General features: G+C 43.6%; 1 protein-coding gene across 1 annotated transcript in view; it reads left to right on the top strand.

Annotated features, from left to right (window-relative positions):
• Positions 1-21216, top strand: part of ALS2 (alsin Rho guanine nucleotide exchange factor ALS2) — a 58362-nt gene extending 37146 nt beyond the window's left edge. Inside the window, exons 17-34 of the mRNA XM_014594185.3 lie at positions 1362-1428; positions 2280-2482; positions 2631-2696; positions 3825-3923; positions 4501-4665; positions 6398-6509; positions 6862-6939; positions 7063-7196; positions 9188-9355; positions 12035-12152; positions 12709-12866; positions 13613-13735; positions 14278-14454; positions 14867-14912; positions 17132-17193; positions 17845-17994; positions 18445-18541; positions 19953-21216. Coding sequence (XP_014449671.1) covers positions 1362-1428; positions 2280-2482; positions 2631-2696; positions 3825-3923; positions 4501-4665; positions 6398-6509; positions 6862-6939; positions 7063-7196; positions 9188-9355; positions 12035-12152; positions 12709-12866; positions 13613-13735; positions 14278-14454; positions 14867-14912; positions 17132-17193; positions 17845-17994; positions 18445-18541; positions 19953-19991 — 2062 coding nt within the window. The 3' untranslated portion in view covers positions 19992-21216. The remainder of the gene's footprint in view (positions 1-1361; positions 1429-2279; positions 2483-2630; positions 2697-3824; positions 3924-4500; positions 4666-6397; positions 6510-6861; positions 6940-7062; positions 7197-9187; positions 9356-12034; positions 12153-12708; positions 12867-13612; positions 13736-14277; positions 14455-14866; positions 14913-17131; positions 17194-17844; positions 17995-18444; positions 18542-19952) is intronic.
• The last annotated feature ends 4764 nt before the right edge of the window (positions 21217-25980 follow it).

Raw genomic sequence — 25980 nt, 5'->3', positions numbered from 1 at the left:
TTTTTTCCTGAAGTATTTGGATGTTCTTCCTTTACTCCAATTGATTGGATTTTTTTTTTAAACTGGGGAAATGAGATATAAGAGTTAGGTATATCTTTGATCTGTATATCATGCTAATCCAAACAAAGTGGTATTTTTATTTAACAATGCCTTGTTACAATAGGATTCTACTTTGTTTTTTGAGACCTGTAAATACGATCAGTGACTTGGATGAGGGGGTAAAAAGCACCCTATTCAAATTTGCTGATGACACTAAGATGTGGGGGGATGTGGGCATGCTAGAAGGGAGGAGTAGGCTGCAATCAGACCTGGACAGGTTACAGGTGTGGGCAGATGAGAACAGGATGGGTTTCAACACTGACAAGTGCAAGGTGCTGCACCTGGGGAGGAAGAACCAGCAGCAGACCTACAGGCTGGGGAACTCCCTTCTTGTCAGTGCAGAGGCAGAGAAGGATCTTGGAATCATTATTGATGTCAAAATGAACATGGGCCGACAGTGTGGGGACGTGGTCAGGAAGGCCAACCTCACCTTGTCATGCATCTCAAGCAGGTCCAAGGAGGTGATCCTCCCCCTCTTTGCGACATTAGTCAGGCCGCAGTTGGAGTACTGCATCCAGTTCTGGGCACCGCACTTCAGGAGGGACGTGGACAGCATTGAGAGGGTTCAGAGGAGGGCCACCTGCATGATCGGGGCAGCAGGGCAGGCCCTATGAGCTGAGGCTGAGGGACCTGAACCTGCTCAGCCTCCACAAGAGAAGGCTGAGGGGGGATCTAGTGGCCTGTTACAAACTAGTCAGAGGGGACCAACAGGTATTGGGGGAGTCCCTGTTTCCCCAAGCACTACCAGGAGTGACTAGAAATAACAGTCACAAGCTGGCAGAGGGTAGATTCAGGCTAGATATCAGGAGGCGCTACTTCACTGTCAGGGTGGCTAGGGGCTGGAACCAACTTCCAAGCGAAGTGGTGGTGGCTCCTATCCTGGAGGTCTTTAAGAGGGGGTTAGACTAACCTCGCTGGGGTTGTTTGACCCCAGTACTTTTTCCTGCTATGGCAGGGGGTCGGACTTGATGATCTGCTCAGGTCCCTTGTTACCCTACCAACTATGAATGATTGTATGTCTGCTTGGTTTTTGTTTTTTGTTTTTGCTTTTTTTTAAAGTTGGGGTTGAGCAAGATGGGTGAACAGTCTTCTGTGGATGTTACTATTCAAATTCTGAGTTGAAAAGAAAGTAATGCTAATCTTGAATATCCTCTCCTGTACAACACCAATCTTGCTACAATATCCCTACTTTAAGAGACTGAAATTTCATCATATAATGCGTAGATTCTTTCTAATATGGGTTTATTCTTGTTTATGTTTAGGAATGGTTTGAAGATCACTACACCAGAGGAACAACTTATTCTCCTTTCATCAACACCACAAGAAAAGGTATGCAGATGCGTGGACTTTCCTGATTATCTTTGTGATGCTTCAAAATACCCTGTTTAGATCCTTTTAATGAGATGGGTGGGGGGGAGGAATGCATCTCAGGGGTGGGCAGTCTAGCCTGTGGGCCAGATCCAGCCAACAGTGAACTCCATTTCCCAGCAGCCCCTGCCCATGTGGCTGGGGCTGGTTTCAGTGGAGACCCCAGCAGCAGCTGCACCATGATGGCATGGGGCTGGGGTTTCCATGAAGAGTGGCCCTAGCTGGGCTGGCAGGGTGGAAAGCTGCTCTGGCACCAGGCTGGGATCTTGCAGCAGTGACATTGTGGTCTGGAGACGGGGCAGAGCTGCAACCTGCAGCCTGCATGTTCTGGGCAGGGATGTGCAGGCAGCAGTTTGTGGCTGTGCCCTGGCTCCGGACCACGCTGTCACCATTGCAAGATCCTAGACCAGCTCTGGAGCTGCTCCCTGCCCAGCGCTGCTGGGACTGGTGTCCACAGAAACCCCGGCCCTGCACTATCACAGTGCAGCTGCTGCTGGGGTCTCCATGGAAACTGGCCCCAGCCACATGGGCAGGGGCTTCTGGGAAATGGAGTCTGGCTGCCAGCTGGATCCACTGATTTGCCCACCCCTGATCTATCTAGTCTCAGGACTAACGTAAGAAAAAAACAGTTATCTAAGTACATACATTTCTAACTCCTCTGGCTTTTTCTTTTTGTATTCATATCTGGAGTAGTGATAATGTGTATAGAGACATATTGTGGGGAGGGTGCAGAGGGTGCTTAGAGAAGAAATGCTAAAGATAATTGACAGGCAAGGGTTTGAATAATAAAATTCTTCTCTAATCTATTTCAGACAAAGTGGCTGAGGGCTATAAGCCAAGCTGTGGATCAAGCTCTTAGAGGAACTTCTGATTTGCCCCCTTATGGAGGTAGTGGGAATATCCAGAGACAAGAACCTCCCATCTCTCGTAGTGCCAAATACACTTTTTATAAGGATCCTCGGCTTAAGGATGCTACCTATGATGGAAGGTGGCTTTCTGGGAAACCCAATGGCAGGTAAAAGCATTTAAGACTTGAAAGGGATAGGAGGAGTGAGGTAGTTTTTGCTGTTACGTGTTAGTGTGCTTTTTAATGAAGGGTTTTTTTTTTTAAGAGAACCATCTTCATCTGGTAACTGCTTTATTTCTGTGTGTGTGTATTCCAGGGGTGTCCTAAAATGGGCAGATGGAAGGATGTATTTGGGAATGTTCAGGAGCGGTTTAGAAGATGGGTAAGAGTGGACTTTACTAAGCAAGAGAACATAAATATTTGTTTATGGGAGGTAGCACTCTTTAGTCTGAGATTTGTATATAAAATATTGCATAGCTAACAAATAAGTGTACTAGACATCTCACAAAACATGTACAAAGCCTGTCCATGAACAGTGTAAGTTCAGTTTTCAAAGTGATGGAGGCCTCAAGGAAATGGCAAGAGATTTGACAATGAAAGTGTGTGTGAACTTTGTTAGGTTGCTTTTTTTGCTTGAAAAAGCAACACTGCATTTTTTAAATCTTTTGCTTGGTTTCTCTTTGTCCCAAGATGCTATTCTCCACCCCCAGATGAAATGGCTTCATTATTTGTTACTCTTTCAAAAAGCATGAAATCTCTTTAACTATAAGTTCAGTGGCATACTCTTGCTTTGGATGTTAAAATTATGATTATTCAGTTTCCTGTGCCACTTTCCAAAGATAAGACAAAAACAATTTATTCTTCTTAATATTCTTAATGCCTATTAAGGATACTAAGTATTGAACCCAAATTGTGAGCTTAATTTGCCATAACATTAAAAGCAAAATTTATCTTACCCAAGAATGAAGAGGGTAGCAAGCAATGGAGAGGGAGTTAATGTGAAATGAAACTTATAAACTACTAGCCAGTCGCCCATCAAGGAAGATGTGGGGGGTGAGGATGGCATGCTTTCACCCAACACCCTGCACTGCCACTGATCTGCCTCTTGCCCCGTGGCTCCCCCATGCCTCTGGCCCTACTTTTGGCCCTTCAGCCCCTGCTGTCATGGGTAGGGGGGACGACAGACGGGGCCCCTTGTCTGGCCCCACTCCCATTCTGCATTGGGTCTGCCCCCATTGCACCCCCTTCCTTCCCCCTCTACCCCCAAGACCAGACCAGAACTAAATGTGTTGAAAATAATGCAGGGTAACACCCCCTAGTGATATGAAAGTTGTTACTTTGGTACAAAATGTGCTAACTGCTGATGTTGGTGAAATGCCAGTGAAATCATAACTTAGTGCATTAAAATTTTAAAATATGGGGGTTTTTTATGCAGTAGTAAAATAATGGATTTGTGTATATGCTTGTAATATGGCTGCTCAGGTTTTGTTTGATATTCATGTGTTGGCAGGTATGGTGAATACAGGGTGCCAAACAAAGCATTGAACAAAGATGACCATTATGTGGGATACTGGAAGGAGGGCAAAATGTGTGGACAAGGAGTCTACAGGTATGGACCACATATTACCTTTCTGACAGAAGGTGTTTTGTAGTTCAGGAAGGGGATGGGAGACTCTGAACTTGATCTGATATTACAAGTACTGTTTTCAGTTGCAATCCTCTTGTATTGGAGCACTGCTTTCTTTTTAGAAGGGAGAACTCTTGTATTGGGACTCTATCATTGCATCTCCCAAGTTCCTGGCAGTAGTTAATTGGCTTTAATTTTAATAATTCTTTGGGTGCTTTCTACTGTTAATGAATACACTGATGGCTGTTATCTTGTTTCCATTTTAATGTTGCCACATCCTTTCAGTTTTTAAGGTGACATTTTCCCTTCTTGAAATGTCATAATGGCAGACCAAATAGTATCTCCCCATCTTGCTTTAAAAAGGTTCTTTAAAAGTAGTGGTCCTGTCTCATTTACATCTTAAACATACTTGTTAATATGATTCCAGAGGTGGACATGATTTTAATGTGATCTGAAAGAAAAGGTTCATTATCTATCCCTGAAAACCTGGATACAGTATGGATCAATGTGGAACAACATGGATCACCAAAGCTGTACTCATTCTCTTTTGTGATTGCAGCTATGCCACTGGAGAGGTGTATGAAGGCTGCTTTCAGGATAATGTGCGTCATGGACATGGCCTCCTGCGCAGTGGCAAACTGACATCTTCCTCGCCTAGTATGTTCATTGGCCAGTGGTCAATGGATAAGAAGACTGGATATGGAGTCTTCGATGATATTACAAGGTAATATGTTTACAATAGAAATCCTAAAAATATAATATGCTAGTTACATATGCTGTAGGAACTAAGTAAATTTTGGTTAACCTACAGTGAAGCCCCTGACTTATTCTCAAAGCTAGGGGCAAATTACTTCACCTTCTCATGAATGAGGGAAATGAGCTGAAAAAAATAATGCACTGAAAATGGATGCTGCCTCAGCCCAAATAAGTAGATAGCCACCTGTACACACATCCGCTAACCTCCTTTGAATGAAGTGTTCCTTTTCTGTGAAAAAGCTCTTGGATTTTATGAAATCCAAGTAGTAGCTGCCAATTTACTGACTTGAAAGCCCATTTGAGAGAGGAGCGAGAAGCCATGAAAAGTTTCCTGGTTATACAACAGTTTTCAGTCAAAAATCTCAAGTTCCTTCCAGTCTGTTTCACACTTGGTTCTGTTACATGTTTCCCTTGCACTCTTCAGAAGACTTCATATTTAGCTACTTACTGTTCCTGTTCTTGCCATCAAATTGTTTTTCATTAGTCCATTTAGTCTGTTTCTCCATGTGGAAAGTTGTAACTTCTGGTGGAGAGTGGAATTCAGAACCTAGTTTTTACTGTCACCTCCTTTGGATAAGTTGGATCAAAGGCCCTGTGCAATTTATTTCTTCACTATCACTTGGATACCTTTTTTTTATAGCAGTATTCCTTCCTTTTTTGGGTAGGAGGTGTGTAGGTACCCACCTTTTTGGAGCCCAGAGGATTCCCTCTTTCACTAGTCACAGGGCCTAAAGGACTACAGATAAAAGGTTGCATTTACTCGTGTGTCATTTGGCAATAATGCATCTCGGGAAACCAGGAGTTTACTCTTCCTTCCTCCATTCCAGAAGCTGAGCATGTTGCATCTTCCTCCTTAAGTCATGTGGGCTCTAACTTTTTTCTATTGCAGTAATGCATTAGTTCCATTAAAATGAACACACATGCTTGCTTTTATTCTTTGTCTTTAAATATTTATTAACCTATGAACCAAATGAATGTCTTAACTGCAGTGTTCTTTTTTTTCCATGCCCTGGTCCTGTGTTCTGTTTCTGACCATTTTTGTACTCTTGTGCTCCATCTTTTGTTCCAGTGCACTTGATATAAGTGGAACAGGAGGCCTTTCTTTCCTAATTGACCACCCCTCTGTAAAATGGGGACTCTGTAGGTTGTGACAGCTTAGTTTGGGTGTGTCAAGAAGTCTGAATAATAAAGCATAATCATAGTTCATGTAACCTTTTACCCATTGTTTATACATCTCTTATTGCTATGGATCTTCTTTTATATATGGGTCCTTCAAAGGTCAGTTAGTGTGGATTCAGGTCACAAGTCTTCCCTTTTTCTCTTCTTATAGCTACTGTTCACATCTAGTCACTTAAACATTTGCTTTATCGGGGTCTCATTCTGTCATCTTGAAATGTGCAATTCTTGAAAAACTAGAAATGCTAGGTTTTGATGTGATGGGGCTGCCAATAAATTAATGAAGGATATCTTTTGCTTTCTTGTCTTTCTGGTAGTTGGCTGTCCTTTCATTGAACTGATGAAATCAGATTAGCAGTTGTCATACAGAATTCAAACGTACTGCTTCTGACTCTTCTAGAAGCTATTAATTCAGTGTCACATTAGAGAGACAGTAGGAGTGATTCATGAATAAACTAGTCGATCTACAAAACTATTTTAGTTGCCTATAATTTTTTTTTTCTTTTCATCACCTATTTCTGCAGGGGTGAAAAATATATGGGAATGTGGCAAGATGACCTCTGCCAGGGGAATGGTGTTGTAGTTACTCAGTTTGGACTGTATTATGAAGGAGCTTTTAATACCAACAAAATGATGGTGAGTTGGATTCTAGGCTGTCTAGTGTGTACACATGTATGCACGCATGTGTGGTGTGTAGTTTTTGTCCCCCCAGCCCTTCCCCTGCCTAGTAACAGTTGTTTATTCTATATAGGGTACTCCCACATACTGGACTGTTAAAACCTGGAAGAACTTGTTCCTATTCCATCCTCTAATGTTGGTGTTTCTGTGTTCATCTGTGTTCTATTATAGGCTCCTTCATTGGCTATCACTTCAAAAATCATCATACTACAGTTTATCCCTAAATCTAGTATGAAGTCTTTTCAGTGATGATTACTTTCTATATTTATTGGTCCATTATTATGCTAATTGTGATTATTCTTTTATGTAGGGGACTGGGATTCTGCTTTCTGAAGATGATACAGTCTATGAAGGAGAGTTTTCAGATAACTGGACTCTTAGTGGAAAGGTTGTAATTATGACTTGTGTACCCTTGGCCTTTTTTTAAACTCATTCTAGTTCAGTCTCTTCTATGAATGGCTTTCAGTTTTAACGTTTTATTTTGTCTTCTCTGTTCTCTTGACTCTCCAAGGGAACACTCACCTTGCCAAATGGAGATTATATTGAAGGTCTCTTCAATGGAGAATGGGGATCTGGGATAAAAATCACTGGAACCTACTTTAAACCCAGCTTGTATGACAATGAGAAAGACAAACCTAAAGTATTGTAAGTGCTGGCTGGGGACCAATTGTTCTAATGCAGTGGTGCTCTTGAGTGTCTCTATATAACTACAGACCTGTTCTGAAGCTATTTAGATAACTTAAAGCATTTTGGCATCTGACGCTAACTTTTTAAAGACTGTTTATTGTGATGCCTTTTACTGTACATGGTACTGTTAAGTAGGAGTTGCAGAACAATGAAAACAAGCTTCAGGATTGTGGAAGTGGGTGAGGGTCACTCTCCTCCTTTCTCTTCAATGCTGCTTTGGGCATGAAGGTAATGACAGTTTTGAAATTTAAGTTAACTGACCACTTCAGCTGAAGCATGACTTCAGCAAGGCTAGCGTGGAGAATGAAATAGTAAAATTGGAGGGGTTACATTGGTTGCATACCTTCTAATTTGACAATAGTTCTGTGGAGGAGTCTGTCATCAAAAAAATCCAGTATAGTATGGATTCATATCAGTAGAACTAGGAACGTGCATAGTTAATTGCTAGGAATATTATAGAGGAACCTCTTGGATTGCTAAAATGATTAAGTACCACCCTTTGCAAAAGTGATTCTAGAAATTAATCTGGGGAATAGGCAGCACATTGGATTAGCCTAGTGATTTCTCTCTGAAGACCCCAGTTCTGATTCATTTTAAGTGATAATGAAGATGCATTTGATTTTAATTGTTCTTCACATCAACCCAGAAATCAATTGGCAGACCTATAGATAATTTCAAAATATTTACTAACTCTATACCTGCTCATAAGTACTGTTATTGAATCATTAGTTTCAGGATCATTAAACTTACTCAAATTTTTAGAAATATATTAGCGTGGGAAACAGCCCTCATGTTTTTGCATGGCTGACTTCATTATGCTCCCTGCAGCACTTACTGGTAATTTATTTTGACAGTACTGACACTTGCAACTGGATGCCAAGTTAACCAGGCTTCCCTGCTGAACTGAACACTTGCAATCTTAGTAGATGTCTGCTTTTCACCCCAGTAGGGAGTCTATGAATAAATATTTACATATTTGTGAAGATTGTCTGCAAAACAAGGGGCTTTAGCTGCCTCTCTTTTTAGGTGCCTCAAGTCAACGCTTATTGGTCTAGTGTTTTTGTTTTTTTTTAAAAACCCCCACAAATTAATGCCCACTCCTATGATGATACAAAATGAGACAACTTTTCAATCAGTGTTGCATGTTCTTAACTCAAGGCTGATAAACCTACTATGAATGAAAAATTGAGTGTATAATGGTTTGTTGAGTTAGAACTACTAGTTACTTGCAACTTATTTGTAGTCCGTAATGTCGAGGAGTACTAGTCATGGACTGATCCCACTGTTCTAGATGATGTCAAAAGAAAACCTTTTCTTCGTTACATGGATCTCTAGGCCTTCTCAGTCAGCATCAGTGGTGAAAACAGTCAGTTGGGTTGTGCATTCTTTCGTTACCAATGACTTCCAAGCCAGCAAAGCAATGGACATTTTCAGAGGAAGGCAGGGTAGCTTTGCACCTTACAGACTAACCAAAGTAGACATATTGGTTAATCTATAGGTGCAAATCGACCTTGCCTTCTATTTGACATCAGACTCGCACTGCTAACTGTCTCTATTTTCACAAGTCATATGTATTGGATTATATGTGTTATAACACTATTTAAAAAAAAAAAAAAAAGCAGAAATTGATTTCACATTCTTCTAAAGGGAAGAATTGGGGAACAGTCCCTACTATAGGTCATGTATTTGTCTGAGAATGGAAGACTAGTGCTGTTCTGCTTCTTAAAAGAAGGTCATCTTGGAAACCCTAGCAAGTCAAACTACTATAGGTCCAAGTCTTTTTTTCTGTTCTAACTTTATTTTCAATGCTAATACTTTACCATAAAGAATTTTTTACATATCAGGTCAACATAATGCAGCTCAATGTGTTAGATTAAGCTGACTTTAGTATTCCTAAATATTGTGACTTCAAACATGACTGTTTTAATTTTAATGCTTGTTATTGTTAGGAGGAAGCTTGGACTCTTAGCAGTACCTGCTGATGAGAAATGGAAAGCAGTGTTTGAAGAATGCTGGCAGCAGCTGGGTTGTGAGAGTCCAGGCCAAGGGGATAGATGGAAGGCTTGGGATAGTATTGCTGTGGCCCTGACCACCAATCGGCGTCAACACAAAGACAGGTTGGTGCTCTTGACATTGTGAGACTTAAGTTCAAACATGAAAAATTCACTGATTCTGCCTCCTGATGCAGAATGTTGGTTCCAGAGTATAGGGGTTGGCATCAGTTTGAGTCTCTTACTAGTTGGCATTTGTTTGATCCCTATAACTGGCTTTTACCCCCATTTGGCATTTGGTGTGAGAGGGTACCAGGTGATACAGATTGGAAGAGGTGTCTAATTCCACGTGTATATTTACCTATCTCTTTGTAGTGCTAGGTAAATGTTTAGAAACAGCAGTAATCTAACTATTTGGAAGAATGCTAAATTCCAGGGAAGACTAATGGGGAGTTGGTTCATATATAGAGAGTAGGGCTGTGTGAAGCTTTGCCGGCTATTTCATTTCGACCTCGAAACGATGAAATCGGAACAAAACGAAGGGCTTTGAAACGCAATGATGCTTGTCAAAATGTTTCTAATTTTGAAGCGGCCAGCCAGGTGGTGGGAGGCACGGGAGAGCCAGGGCTGCACTCTGAGTGGCTCCACAGCCCCATGTGGCTCAGCTTGGTGGGGAGCGCAGCCCTGGCTCTCCTTTTCTCCTGCTGCCAGGCTGCGCTCCGATTGGATCCACCAGCCCCACAGAGCTCAGCCTGGTGGCGGGAGGTGAGCAGAGCTAGGGCTGCACTCTGCCACCAGGCTCTATGGGGCTGGGAGCTGCTGGCAGCTGAGCCTGGTAGAGAAAAGCACCTCCTGCCACTGGGCTCAGCTCCTAGTGGGGGAGCAAGCAACCCACGATGGCTGCTCTGCTTTCTCTTGCTCTGCTCTGGGACAGTCTCTCTTCCAGCTTCTGTGTGAAGGCGTCTCCCCCTAGTGGAGGGCTGGGGGGTTTGAGCAGGGCAGGGACTGGGCTGGCAGCCAGGCCGGCAGGGCTTGCAGGCAAACTTCAGACTCCACGGCAAACTTCAGACTCCACGGCTGCCTATGGAATCACCTGACCTGGAAGCCCATGTCAAGCTCCTGCGGTGGGCCAGGACCCACGGCACTGAGGAACTGGGCCCCCTGCCTGCGCTCCTGCTGCTGTCCAGCCTCAGGTGATTAGAGCACAGGCAGGGGGTCCATTTTCTGGCCTTGTAAACCGAGCCAGGAGGCAAAGGCCAGGGCCACAGCCAGCCTCTCTTCCCCCCTGATCTGCCCCAGTGCTGGAGAACTGAGCCTGGTGGTGGGAAGCGCCTCCCGCCACTGGGCTCAGCTCCCAGCGACTTGCAGCCCTGGGGAACTGAGCCCGTTGTGGGGGGAGTTTATAGGCCATTTCGTGCTTCCCCCATTATAGCCTATGAGCGAAGGGAGAGGGTACAGCGAAGGGCAACTCGTATGGTCAAGGGCCTGCAGACCAAGCCCTATGAGGAGAGACTAGAGAAACTGGACCTTTTCAGCCTCCGCAGGAGAAGGTTGAGAGGCGACCTTGTGGCTGCCTATAAGTTCATCACGGGGGCACAGAAGGGAATTGGTGAGTATTTATTCACCAAGGCGCCCCCGGGGGTTACAAGAAACAATGGCCACAAGCTAGCAGAGAGCAGATTTAGACTGGACATAAGGAAGAACTTCTTCACAGTTCGAGTGGCCAAGGTCTGGAACGGGCTCCCAAGGGAGGTGGTGCTCTCCCCTACCCTGGGGGTCTTCAAGAGGAGGTTGGACGAGTATCTAGCTAGGGTCATCTAGACCCAGCACTCTTTCCTGCTTGTGCAGGGGGTCGGACTTGATGATCTATTGAGGTCCCTTCCGACCCTAACATCTATGAATGTCAAAACAGCGAAACCATTTTGACAAAATGGAACAGTGCTTTCTAAATGAAACGCTGTTCCATTGAAACGGAAGTCAAAGCAGAACACTGCTGTTTCTCACAGCCCTAAAAGAGTTCTGTTAACACTATGTATTTCAGAATGATTCGTAATGGATTTGAAAAGCTAAGAAATAAAAGTTAAGGTAGAGGCCTTTTTAGAGGAGAACGTGTTCAAATTTCATCTGAAAATGTAGAAAAGCTATTCAAGATGTTGGGACCTGCAGGAAAGAATCGCAAAGCATTAGTGAGGACTCGCTCTGGTGTGAGAGCAGGTATGGAGCAACAAGTGGCTGCTCCTTCCCTCCCTTACTGGTCTATGGGAATAGCAGGAGCAACTGCTTCCCCTGCCTTCCCCATACCAGGGTGATCCCAATCTTGGGAAGGTGTGGGGAGCTTTTCCTTGATTCCTCCTGGAAACCAGGAGTTGGGCAGCAAGTAGTGGGGAAGTATACAGGCATTCCTCCTCCCAGGAAGAACTCTCCCAGGAGCAACCTCTGCCAGGTTGGAGTCTTGAATTTTTCTGCCAAAACTGACGGTTTGGTTTTGTTTGGGGAGAAACTGGTACAAATTCCCATACATGTCTGGTTTCTGCTGGGAAATCTGAAGTTTTCCAGGTAGAAACATAATGCATGTATATGGCCAGTGTCAAGTTTGGGAAGTTTAGAGAAGAGAACATGGTGGATGGAATTTGTTTCCTTGTGCTCCATTTCTCATCCTTTGCCTGTTTTTAAGAGACTGTTTTGTGGGGGCAGGGGGAAATATATATCTACATTTAGACTCTAAAAATCAGTAATTGGTTTATTTGTAGAGCGTGTCTTGTATTATTAGAATATAGACTGTGTCTGTCCTTTGTATTGCTACAGCCCAGAAGTATTGAGTCGTTCACACACTCAGACACTGGAGAGTTTGGAATTCATTCCACAACATGTTGGTGCCTTCACACTAGAGAAATATGAAAACATCAGGAAATATTTAATAAAGGTATCATAACCAACCACTTTTGGTTCTTGTCTGTAAAGTCTGGTTTAAGGTTTCATAACCTGCTAACTTCCAGTTATCCTGCTGACTTCAGTTGTTGTTCAGGTGTGGTTCCTTTTGGTCCTTTCTGTACTTGCATGTCATACTTACTCACAAGCCACATACAACTTTTCCCCCAGTAATCTGCTCTCCAAAATTGAGATACACCTCTCAAGCTGTAAAGGTGATTTCTGTGCTGGAACTGAAGTACAAAAATTTAATGGCTGCTGGTGCTGTCCCTTCTTCCAGCCAGGAAGGGAGGGAAGAGCATCCTCTGCAGTGTGATGGGCTTAACCATTTCACAGTTGCTGCGCAACTGCCAGTAGATTTTGGCTGAGTGCCTTAATGAAATGACTTGGTAAGTGTAGCACACAGTAGCTTGTTTGAAGGTTAAATTACTGGATCTTTGAGCAGTTAAACTGAGACTTATTTTCAGTTCTTGAACTTTAGAAAATCTCTTGGACTTGTTTTGTAGCTGCATAACCATCTGATCATGTGATTTTAATACCTCTCCCTTCAGGCCTGTGACACCCCTCTCCATCCCTTGGGAAGACTTGTGGAGACCCTAGTAGCTGTGTACAGAATGACTTACGTTGGAGTGGGAGCTAATCGGCGATTACTACAGGAAGCTGTGAGAGAAATTAAATCCTACCTCAAACGCATCTTCCAGTTGGTCAGGTAAAAAGAATCAGATTTTAAGTTAGGCTTCTGTTGGATCAATAGAGACACCTTTTATTTTAACTGGCTAGAACTAATTTAGACCGAATGTGCCAGCATCTACTTCACTTTAAAGAATTTTGCATTTAGGAACTGTCTTGAAAGAATTTTCTGCTTTAGCTGACTTGACAAATCAGAACAGCAAACCCATTCCTCCAACCCCTATCCCATGGTGTGTTTTACTTATTAAGGATCTGCCTGTAGCAGAAGGCATTCTTCAACATTAGTCTAAAAGTAGTTGTTGCTAGCTTGTCTCAAAGGTGTTTCTAAACCGGTCCCCACAGATCACGCACATGGAAATCGGGGGTAGAGGAGATGAGGTTCTTTGGGTAAATGTGATATCTTTTATTAGACCAACTAAATAGTTGGAAAAATTGCTCTTTGCAAGAGGAGTGCGCTTTAGAACAGCCTTGGGAATATTCTCCTCTTGCACTGTAGTAGAGTTCTGCTTAATGCAAATAGTTTCTAGTTAGCAGGCTTTCACCTGCGGCATGATACAACCTAAATAAAAGAGGCTGCTTTGGCATTTAGCTGGCCTTTAACTGTTTTGTAAGATACCTCTTAAAAGGTGTAAATAAATAAATATAATCCATGCATAAATTTATAGTACTGTAAACTCTCCATGGTGATCCTGGATGTCTTGGAGAATGCCTGCATTTTTAGTATGTTAGCAAATGGATTGGTGTAATGTGATTTGTTTTGTTTAGGTTTTTGTTTCCTGATCTCCCAGAAGAGGGCAGCACAATTCCACCCATTGTGACTGAAACAAAGGGAAGGACATCCTTCTGCAGTGGGAAAACTGACTCCAGATCAGAATCTCCTGAACCTGGGTGTGTAGGGAGATTTCTTCAAAAAGCTAGTAAAGAATTATTTTTCACACAATATACCTTATCCTGAAAGCACTTAAACACCTATTTAAAGACAGGGATGTGCTTAAGTGGTGTCCTGAATTAGGTTGCACCTATATTGCACTTTCCAAAGGAAAAACTCTTAGCCTTTGCCTATGAAAATAGATACTGATGGCCAAACAGCCATGTAATATTTGCAAGAAGTATTTCCTCCTAGGCACCCCAGAGTAGAGGCAAAAGGCAAATTTCACACTGCAGGAATGTGTGGAATCTGGAAATATAATGTAGCACTCAAGTTTTAGATTAAGAAAACCCAGGCTTTAGTACTGCGCTATTGCACTTGGACTCTGTTAATCAAAGTAGTGTCTTGCTCTTATATATCACTTAGCTAGATGTTAGTCCATTAATTGGCATCCTTTTAATTATCCTTTCCCCAACAGAAAATGCGCATGTTAAAATAGCAGCATACTTGTTATTTTAGCTTAATTTGTTATCTATAAATGATTCTTTCTTGCCACTTTTAGCTATGCGGTTACCAGTTCTGGGCTGCTGCTTCCTGTGTTGTTACCACGACTCTACCCTCCTTTGTTTATGTTATATGCCTTGGACAACGAACGTGAGGAAGATATTTACTGGGAATGTGTTCTTCGTCTAAACAAACAATCCGATACAGCTCTTCTGAGCTTTCTTGGTGTCCAGACGTGAGTATGTTGTCTAAAAATAATGGTTCCAGCATAATAAATATTTGGATGATGTTAGCCAAACTATCAAAATGTTTCCTGACACCATTACATCTTTCGTGCACTGCTTCTGTATTTCTCTAACTTCTGTGATACAATTCCATAAACAAATTGATTGTATATACTCTCTTTAAATGGTAGTAGTTGGTTGTGGTGGAAAGGCATGTTTTATGGGTACAAAAATAATACATCTGTTCTTAAATGCATTAATCTTACAGAAATGTTCCAAACTTTCTGCAAAGTATAGATTTATGGGGAAAGCCCTCACGTTTTTTAGAAAAGCATGTGTCGTCACATGCATAAGATTGGAAACTGCTTTTTTAAGAACAGTAAGTTGCGTTTTCTTAACTGCAATATATGGGGTTTCTTCTAGGAAATTCTGGCCAGTGACTGTGTCCATCCTGGGAGAAAATAAAAAGGTACATCCATTTGGACTGTGTTTGATCTACACTTTGCCCAAAGCTTACATCTAGAAACAAAATGTGCTGGCAGGAGGGAGTTCTTCTATTTCAATAAGTTTGGTTTTCTTAGCACTTAGCTTTGAAACAACAGACAAAGTCATATTTACAACACTGGTGACTAGCAGCTATCACACCAGAGGTGAAGCTTATTGATAACTGCTTTATTCTTTATAAAGATTTGGACATTATTAGAATTTAATATTTTTAAGTTTGACCCTGTTTTACTTGATCTACAATTGTGAAAGTATGAAGCTAGAGAGGGGGGCCCAGGGCTGCTTCTCTTGCTTCCATGGGACCTGGTGGGCAGAGGGGTGGCTGTGGGGCACTGGTGACACATAGGGGGTGTAAGTGCACCCCCTACAAAAAGGTGCTGCCGACACTGTCAGAGGTGCCTGTGGGCGGTCGCCACTCACCCCTGGCCACTGCCACTGGCAGCGTCTGCGGCAGTATCTGCAGGTAATCACCAACCCCTGTTCAGTGCTTGCCACCCTGCCTTCCCCCCACTGCTGACACCACCAGCAGCATCTGCGGGAGCTCATTGATTGCTGCCACTGTGCCCCCCCCAGCTGCTGGGTGCATGTGTTGTTGATGCTGTGGGGAGTGACTATACGGAATGCCAGCCTTGGCCAAGGACAGTAGCAGCTGGGGGCTGGCTTCTCCTTTCTGCGCCTGTTACCCACTGCACTGGTAGGGAGCAGGCACTGAAAGAAGGAACTCGCCTGCCACTGTCCCAGGCTAAGCCCAGCAACCCACACAGCTGCTACCTGCAGCCTTCAGTTGGTACTGGGTGGCTTCCCCATGCTGTCTGTCAGAGACAACAGTGGCAGTACATGGGTTCCTTATTGTAGCACCTGCTCCCAGCCAGTGGGGGAGCATTATGAAGCAGAACAGATGAAAGAAGGGGAAACCTACCTGCCACGGGTGCTGTTCCCTGCTCAGCCTAACACCCCATGCAGCTGCAGCCCACAGCTGGAGTGGCTCTGGGACTTACTCTTCCTCTCCCTGCCCAGCCCCACCTGCCTAAGTTAGCTGGGGACAGTGGCAGCAGTGGACAGGTTTCCCTTCCCCAGCAGCATTTGCCTCCACCCGACTTCCTGTGCTTGCTCTGTGGTGTTCCCTGCTGGCCCAGGGGCTTCAGATGCAGGGAAAAAGGGTATGCCACACTTAGCTGAAGCCAGTGGCAGTACAATTGGGGTGCAGCTACACTACTGAATTCCCCCTGGATCCATCCCTGGGCCTATCTGCTCTTATTCCAGTCTCCTCCCTGCCCTCCAGTATGTTAAATACAATTTCCCAGAACTCTATCCTTGTGGACACTTCAGATTTAATATTTCAGTTCTTCAAGGACATGTGATGGAGCAAACAGCTGTACAGCCTTAGGAAGGGTTTAAAAAACTACTTTATTGCTTGTCTTAGCATAAGCAATATGACAGTTTTGTCAAACAGTAAAATACCTCTCTGAATTTTTCCCTGTCTGCTCTATCACTGTCCCAGCATTCTTTGGGTACAGGTCAGAGTCCTCAGTCTCAGTGTCACTTTCCTGTGTATGGAATCCTGCACTGTTTCTTTCTTATGCAGCCAGTTCCATTTCTCATTTGGCTGGTACTATAGTGAAGCTGGATCCCTTTTTGTATGAAAGTTTGCCTTACTATGCTCTTTTCTGCCAGAGTCAATAAAAAATTCCCCTGTTCTTTCTCCCCCATAAATTTTCAGGCTGTGTGTGTGTAAGATCTACTATTTGGGTGTCTTCTGGATCTGACAAAATTCTGCTGTGCTAAACCCCCTGCCTACAGACGCAACAAGCTGGACTACTTACCCTAGACTTCAGCCATCCCACTGTCCTTAGATGTTCCCTTTTAAATGATAGCCATTGTTCTTTGTTTTGGATATGCCTGATAGTTTTATGTGGCAGACTCCCTAGATGCTGTGGCATTCAGCAATACAGGCATTTAATAAACTTGACCAGAATTTGTGAAAGTTTTCAACTGACAGATTCCCCAAATCTACCCCGCTTGCTTTTCCTTGAATGTATCTGTCTTATGGATTAATTTTAAATTTTTCAATAGCCACAATCTGTCTCTTTCTGAGCAGTCAGAAGTATATACGAGAGTTTTTCAAATCCTAAACAACTTTTTTTTTTCTTTCCTGTTCCCCCACCCCCCTCCCTGACTACCTAGGTGATGCCAAGTACAAAAGATTCTTGCTTTGCCTCAGCTGTTGAGTGTTTGCAGCAGATCAGGTAACCCTCTGACATTACCTGCTGAATTCATGTTTAAATGCTGCCAGTCTTTTTATTTACTAGATTGCAGTTTTTATTTTTCCTCATGATATTGCCATTTTTATTATAAAAAATGGGGAAGATCAGAGTTGTAAATGGCCAGTACTGTGCCTTGGACAGCAGCAGCTGGAGGCTCACTGTTGCAGGGGAAAAGATGTCACTTGTATCATCACCAGCTGCTGCTCCAGAACGGCTGCTGCTTCTCTGCCCTCCTCACTGCTAGAGTGGGGACAGGAGAGAGGCACTCCCAGCAACTTTCTCTGTGAAAAGGATTTCATAATTGCTGGATATGTGGTTTCACATAAAGAATTTGAAGGAGAGGGGAGGAAAACAAATGCTCCCAAATGACAAATGCGTTTAAGAGCCTTAAACAAGAATTTCATTCAATAGCATGTCTTGATCCAGCTCACTTGCATCTACTAATGTAATGTGCAGCTAGTATATTCTTAGAAATAATGGTTGCTGCGATGTAAATGATCAGTGACTTGTAAAAGTTTGACTGGATTTTCTTTTGTAGAAAAGAAATTAAAATGGTAACTAACCATCTGCTTTCCCATTGTGGTAAGTGAAACTTGCAATGCTTGTAATCTTGCTTGTTTCCTTTTCCCAAAGTACCACTTTTACTCCATCTGACAAACTGAAGGTAATCCAGCAGACTTTTGAGGAGATCTCTCAGAATGTTCTTGAGACTCTTCAGGAAGACTTCCTCTGGTCCATGGATGACTTATTTCCTGTTTTTCTGTATGTGGTGCTACGAGCCAGGTGAGCAGCTGTCACTTTAAAGCATCTTGTATCATAAACCCATACACTAAAAATCAGCAGGAGAACTGAATTTAATAAAGCAGAAGAACTCTGGTTTAGTCTCCTAGGATACTTAAAAGTATGTAACTTTAAGTCTATAAAATATGGATACCACCACCTACATATGCAGAGAATATGCTATTAACTACTTTTGAGTATTAGCTTGCATAGCAAAGGTAGCCTCTTTACTAGCCTTTATGGTTTCTGAATCATTCCAAGTTTTCATTTACTTCTAACTTTTTTTTTTTTTGGGTGCTTGCTTATTCTTTTTTTTGGAAAGCTTCTGAAAAAAAAAGATTAGAGAAAAAGATGTTTTGTGTATTTGTCAGTCTCCATTTCTTCCTTTATTATGGTAGCATACTTGGTGATAAAAGGAATGCAATAGCACATCTCTTTCCTCTCATTTGACAGGATAAGGAATTTGGGGTCTGAGGTACACTTAATTGAAGACCTGATGGACCCATTTCTCCAGCATGGGGAACAAGGCATCATGTTCACAACCCTGAAGGCAAGTGTTCAAGATAAATGGTATTGTCTAAAATAAAATATTGTTAATGTTCTCTGTACTGTGCCTATGGCAATGACCACAGCTAGAGCTGGTTGTGATTTCTTAATCTTTCTTCAAAACTTTATCTGCTGTGAGGAACAATGATGTCAAAATTCAAGCAGACCTATTCATTTTTTTTTTTTTTTTTTTTTTACATGCTTTGTAGGTAATCTGAACAACAGTATTTACTGGCTTTGATTCCTTTGTGTTGTGCTGCTCCTATGACTTCAACCACTCTAGTATATATTGGAGTCTTGACATTTGTACTTTTAAATGTGAGGTAGGACTGGTTTGTTTTGTGAAGAAAAATCAAGTTTTCCAATGTGAAACAACCAGATATAGAACAGAAGGCAAGGCATGTTGTGCTGCTTTGTGAAAGAGCATGACACACATCCCAGAACAGTCAAAAGCTTCAGTGGTTAGGATCCCCACCTGTAGAAAGCCCAGGTTCAGGAGAGTTTGGATCAGGGACTTGAACCCAAGTAGTCCATGTCCCAGGTGATACCACGGCTTCATTGCCTATTTTAAGAGGGCTTGGGAGGTCTGTCTGTCCCAAGGAAAGTTCTAATGAAAGTCAAACATTCTATGGCATTAACCAAAACAAATACATTTCCATAATCAGTTTTGTTTTGACCAATTAGAATTTCCAACAAAATCTTCCATCAAAATTTAATCTCAACCAGCTCTAGTGCAAAAGGGTCAGTTACCTAACTCCAACAGAAGTTGGAAGTAGAGTTGGCTTTTTGTTATGATACATCAAACGTATGCTCTTAACGAAATTCTGGGTGAAAGATCAGTGTCCGAGTTCACTAAAAGAATCTGTTTGACATCCCAAAGCTTTTCTGCTAAATTTTCAGGTATTGTTCACCTGAGCTGCATTGAAGCCATTCATTTAGAAGTGAATTTATCTGGTCACATTAGGTTGAGATTGAGACTTGAGACAGATTGTCATGGCATTTATCTCGGTACTTTCTGACCCTTTCTTTTGATCTCAACCTCCTTGCAAACTAGGGGAACAGTGACCTGCAGCAGAGTGTGACTTCCATGCGGTTGTCATGGGACATCCTGACAACAAACGTCATTTTTGGGGGAGCCAAAGTTGTTTTTGGTTTTGTTTTTTGTTTTGTTTTGTTTTTCAAATACCTGGGTCCAAATGTAATGTGGAGTTTAAGACTTAAAACATTTCACTTCTATTTAAAGCCTCAGCTTGCCACATTTTAAGTGATTTTATTATTATTTTTAAAGACCTTGCAGAAATTCTAGCCCCCATCCTTCCCCTCTTTCTTAGCAGGAGAAATGATTTGATATAATGTATTTAGTAGCATAAAAATGGTACTGAAACTTAGCGGATTTTTTGTTTGTTTTAATTTAGGCTTGTTACTACCAGATTCAACATGAAAAGCTTACATAGCTCATTCCCTGCAGCTGCTGCATATGGGAGTATCTTCTGAGCAAGCCTTTAGTAATCTCCGGAGTCTTTTCTGGAGTGACACTTAGAACAGAGAATACTAAGATGATGATGTGCTTCTGAACCTTGTGTAAAGACTGAAAAACTGAAGCCTGGAGATGATGGAGGCAGAATATTCGTACCTGAATTTGGCCTGTGAAGCAGTCTCCGGGGAAAGATCATTTGCTATGCTAAAGGAGGGATTGTTTACTCTTCCCGAACTAACAGGCTTTTTAAAAGAAGGCATGGCATCAACTTGGAATGCATTTGAGGATTCTGCACATATGGCTTTCAGGCTCTCTTCTTTGAGTCTGCCTGCAAGGACCATAAATTTATTTTAAAGGAATTGAATGGCACTCTGGAACCATTCTGTCTTCCTGAATTAAGAATGTTTGTGTGTGTGTCTTTTTAAAGGAAAAAAAGTGGCCATGTTTAGTATTTATAATGGGCAGCCTGCAGAACATCTGGCTGGAAGGGTACTGATGCATCTTTTTAAAGCATGATTGCTGAAAGCAGCCCTTGGGTGCTGTTGTGGAATTTGTCTCACTTTTTTATATAGGCACCCCTGCTTCCACAGTGGGAAGAACACAGGAAATCATGGTTTGTTTTTTGTTTAAGAAGTAAATGAGACACTGACCAGTTTAAATTTCAGCACTGATTTTGGTATTTTTAGGTTTAGGTTTGCACAGGTTTTAGTTTCATTGTATTTAAGGCCCATCAAATCCATGCCACTGGAGAATGGAAACGTGTTCTTGAACAAACTGACAATAGGTTAGGGCTGATGCCCACCCTTAAGCTGTTATTTATTTAATAGGTGGGAAAGACTCTGCATTTTTTCCAAAAGTATTATAAAATAGAAAAATGATTTTGTGTTGGGTTGTGTTCTACTGTTTCATTATCTTGGCTTCTACAGATAACACTAGTGGACACTTTGGATACCTTAGGTGCTATTCCTTACCATGTCTGACAAAAGTGTGAAATGTATGGAATATTCTCATGGCTCAAGGTACCTTGAATTGGCACAGTAAATGCTAATCATAGATTTGAAAATCAGAATCGGGGGTTGCTTGTTGATGCTTTAAACAGTGGGGGTGGGCGGGGGAAGAAACTGTTCACTGAAATTTATTCTCTGGAGCAGTGACTGTAAACTAGCAGTTTTCATAATAAATTTAAGAATATTTGTCTTTGAGATTTTTGTGGTTGTTTGAAGAATAGAATAAAAGTAAAAAAAAAAAAAAAAAAGTCTATTAAAACTACATCTTGATAGAACACCCTACTTCTCCAAAAGAATCTTCCTACCAGGAACCATCTTAAGTGTCCCACTAAAGTAGATATTTCATTTAATTTTTACACATCTATAGGAGAGCTTTACGCAGAAGGTTGTAATTTCATGTAGTAAAACTATTTTTGGTCTAAGCAAACTGTTTTTTCTTGAACATCACTGGAAAACCCTCTTGGGGCAAGAGTTTTTGAAAAACAAACAACTGAAGTGATATGTTCTTGAAATTTTTGTGTCAGATCTTGTTGCTATTAAAACACTTGCAAAGGTTGACTTCAGTTGAAACTTTTTCAAGTTGCTCCTCACAACCAGGGAGGAACTGATTGAGAAAGCAAAGCTGGATGGTAACTTTGGTGATAATGACTATGAAATGAAAGAGTTCAAGATCCTACGGGAAGGAAGGAAACCAACAGAATCAAGGCACTGGACTTCAAATAAGTAAACTCTAGGAACTGGTGGGCAGGATCCCCTGAGAAGCAAGTCTGAGGGGGAAAGGAACCCAGGAAAGCTTGCTGTACTTTATGGACATTGGTGACACGTAGATTGAGACTGGCGATGCACCCCCTGACAGAAGTGCTGCCGGCAGTGCCTGTGGGCTGTTGCTGCTTGCCCCACACCACTGTGGCTGCCTGCGGAGCTCCCCACTCCCATGCCCCCACCACTTGCAGGTGGTTGCCGTGTCCTGCCCCAGCCTCTGTGTTGTTCACGGTTATGGAGGTGGTATTAAAGGTGCAGGGGCAAGCTCTCCAGGTGTGAAAAGAATGGGAAGTGCAGCAGGAGAGCAGCCTGCCTAGACCACAATCTCTTCAATGAGTTAAAACTGATACTACAAAAACTGTAAATTTGATCATTTACCAGAGGAGCATGAGGGTATTGCACAGGCATGCAGGGAGAAAATTGGGAAGGCCCAGGCATCTTCTGAGATGAAACTGACCAGGGACATTAAACGGTAATTGATTAGAAAGGGAATCTATGAGTATGTCAGAAGTTAAGAGGAAAACCAAAGAAAGTGCAAGTCCTTTAATATAGATGGCAATCTAGTTATGTATGATGCAGAGAAAGCAGAAGTATTTTAATGTCTTCAGTCTTCATGGAATGAAGTCGGCTATTAGATGACAAGTGCAGTAGGCAGGAAAGAGACAAACAGCTTAGATTAGTAGAAGATCAGATTAGGGGTTACTTGGAGAAGCTAAATGCTTTCAAGTTGGCAGGGCCACGTGCATGCATCCTAGGGTACTGAAGGAATTGGTTAAGATTAATTTTGGAGCCTTTGGTTATCCTCTTTGAGAGCTCCTTGGAGGTTGGGTAAGATCCTAGATGACTGGAAAAGGGCAAATATAGTGCCTGCCTTTAAGAAAGGGAAGAATGAAGATCTGGGGAATAGCAGATCAGTTAGCCTGACCTCAAGAAATGGAAAGATCATGGAGCAGGTCCTCAAGGAATCCATTGTGAAGCACCTTCAGGAAACTAAGGTGATCAGGAACAGCCACCATGAATTCACCAAGAGCGGGTCATAGATTCATAGATGTTAGGGTCGGAAGGGACCTCAATAGATCGAGTCCGACCCCCTGCATAGGCAGGAAAGAGTGCTGGGTCTAGGTGACCCCAGCTAGATGCTTATCATCCTCTTGAAGACCCCCAGGGTAGGGGAGAGCACCACCTCCCTTGGGAGCCCGTTCCAGACCTTGGTCACTCGAACTGTGAAGAAGTTCCTTCTAATGTCCAATCTAAATCTGCTCTCTGCTAGCTTGTGGCCATTATTTCTTGTGACCCCCGGGGGCGCCTTGGTGAATAAATACTCACCAATTCCCTTCTGTGCCCCCGTGATGAACTTATAGGCAGCCACAAGGTCGCCTCTCAACCTTCTCTTGCAGAGACTGAAAAGGTCCAGTTTCTCTAGTCTCTCCTCGTAGGGCTTGGTCTGCAGGCCCTTAACTATACGAGTGGCCCTTCTCTGGACCCTCTCCAGGTTATCCGCATCCCTCTTGAATTGTGGCGCCCAGAATTGCACGCAGTACTCCAACTGCGGTCTGACCAGCGCCCGATAGAGGGGAAGTAGCATCTCCTTGGACCTACTCATCATGCATCTGCTGATGCACGATAAAGTGCCATTGGCTTTTTTGATGGCTTCATCACACTGCTGACTCATGTTCATCTTGGAGTCCGCTAGGACTCCAAGATCCCTTTCCACTTCCGTGCCACCCAGCAGGTCATTCCCTAGGCTGTAGGTGTGCTGGACATTTTTCCTCCCTAGGTGCAGCACTTTGCATTTCTCCTTGTTGAACTGCATTCTATTGTTTTCAGCCCACTTGTCCAACCTATCCAGGTCTGCTTGCAGCTGTTGCCTGCCCTCCAGCGTGTCCACATCTCCCCACAGCTTTGTGTCATCTGCAAACTTGGACAGAGTATATTTCACTCCCTCGTCCAAGTTGCTGATGAAGACGTTAAGGAGTATCGGTCCAAGAACCGAGCCCTGCGGGACCCCACTGCCCACACCCTTCCAGGTCGAAGCCGACCCATCCACCATGACTCCCTGGATGCGACCCTCCAGCCAATTCGCCACCCACCGGACTTAGTCATCCAAGTCACAGCCTCTTAACTTGTTCACCAGTATGGGGTGGGATACCGTATCGAAGGCCTTCCTGAAGTCTAAGTATACGACATCCACCCCTCCTTCTGTGTCCAGGTGTCTCGTAACCTGGTCATAAAAAGAGACTAGATTGGTCAGGCACGATCTGCCTGCCACGAACCTGTGCTGGTTTCCCCTCAGCATAATTTGTCCTGCCGGGCTCTCGCATATGTGAGCCTTGATAATTTTTTCAAAGACTTTGCCAAGGATGGAGGTGAGACTGACTGGCCTATAGTTGCCCGGGTCCTCCTTCCTCCCCTTCTTGAAAATGGGGACCACATTGGCCCTTTTCCAGTCCTCCGGGACTTGCCATGAGCGTTTGAATATTCCCGCCAGTGGCTCTGCAATGACGTCGGCCAGTGCCTTCAGCACCCTCGGATGGAGCTTATCTGGGCCTGCCGACTTAAAGGCATCCAGTTCTTCCAAGTGACTCTGCACCATCTCAGGGTCTACGCATGGAAGTCTGGTGCCTTGCTGCTGCCTCTCTACAACCCCAGTAAGAGACTTGTCTTGCCCCTCACTTAGGAACACTGAGGCAAAGAACTCGTTGAGGAGTTCAGCCTTGTCCCCCCTGTGTGTCACCAATTGTTTCTGCCCATTTAGCAGGGGTCCTATTCCTCCCTGGGCCTTCCTTTTACTGCCTATATATCTAAAAAACAATTTCTTGTTGTCCTTTACTTGGGATGCCATCCTCAGCTCCATGGTAGCTTTGGCCCATCTAACTGCCTCCCTACAAGCACGAGCAGAGGAGGTATATTCGTCTTTGGTGATCCCTCCTTGTTTCCACTTTGTGTGCTCCCCTTTTGGCCCTTAGGCTGCCCTGGATTTCCCCTTTTGGCCCTTAGGCTGCCCTGGATTTCTGCGGTCAGCCAGGGAAGCCTCCTGGACCCTTTCCCTCTTTTACCCCGCACGGGGATTGTCTCCCTTTGTGCCCAAAGGATCGTTTCCTTAAGGCACAGCCACCCTTCTTGGGCTCCCATCACTTCAAAACTCCTACTCTGCAGTGTGTCCTTGACTAATCGCCTAGAGTTCATTGAAATCAGCTTTCCTAAAGTCTAGCACTTTCACCCTACTAGTTACCTTACCCACTCGACGTCTTATGGTGAATTCTATTATTAGGTGATCACTGTCCCCCAGATGGCTACCGATCTGTAGGTCCCCTACCATGTCATCCCCCGTTGCCAATACCAGATCCAGTATGGCATTCCCCCTAGTGGGACCATGTACCTCCTGTGTCAGGTGGAGGTCCTGTACACAGGTTAGAAACCTGTGTGAGCGGTGGGACTTTGCCGTCTGTGTCTTCCAGCAGATATCTGGGTAGTTTAGGTCCCCCATGACTACCGCCTCTTTAGCTTTTATGGCCTCTGAGAGCTGCCTCAGGAGCCCCGCATCTTTCTTCCCCTTGATGTGGGGGTCTGTAGCAGACCCCTACCACCAAATCCCTTTCTCCTTGCCCCCCGTGTAGCCTAACCCACAATCCTACTTCCTCATCCTTGGATTCCTTCTTGATGAGGGTTGACGTATATTGCTCATTGACATAGAGTGCAACCCCTCCCCCTTTTTTCCCCACCCTGTCCTTTCTGTACAATCTATAACCCTCAGTATGTACTGCCCAGTCGTGGGACGAATCCCACCAGGTTTCCGTTAGCCCTACTAAGTCGTAGATGTTTTGTGCAAGCAGGAGCACTAGTTCATCCTGCTTGTTTCCCATGCTCCTAGCATTAGTATATAGGCACTTGAGCCCTGCGACAGGTGCCTTTGCTGCCCCCCTGCTCCGAGTCCCAAGGGGCCCCTTATTTCTTACCTTCACGTTTCTTACCTGTGCCGTAGTGCTGGCCGCCCCGCGTCTTGCAGGTTCCCAATGGTCTCTTTCTTCAGGCTGGGCTGTCCTTGTGGGTGCCACATGGTTTGGTGGTCCACAGCTTCCCCCGCCCTCATCTTGGTCATGCCTGACCAACATGATTTCCCTTTATAAGGTAACAAGCCTTGTTCGAAGATCGATGATCTTCCGAGGTCCCTTCCAGCCCTAATGTCTATGAAATCTA

This window comes from Alligator mississippiensis, chromosome 4, assembly GCF_030867095.1.
Source record: "Alligator mississippiensis isolate rAllMis1 chromosome 4, rAllMis1, whole genome shotgun sequence".
NCBI lineage: Eukaryota > Metazoa > Chordata > Crocodylia > Alligatoridae > Alligator > Alligator mississippiensis.
Note: the sequence above shows the minus strand (reverse complement) of the source record. Positions and strands in the feature narration are given on the sequence as shown.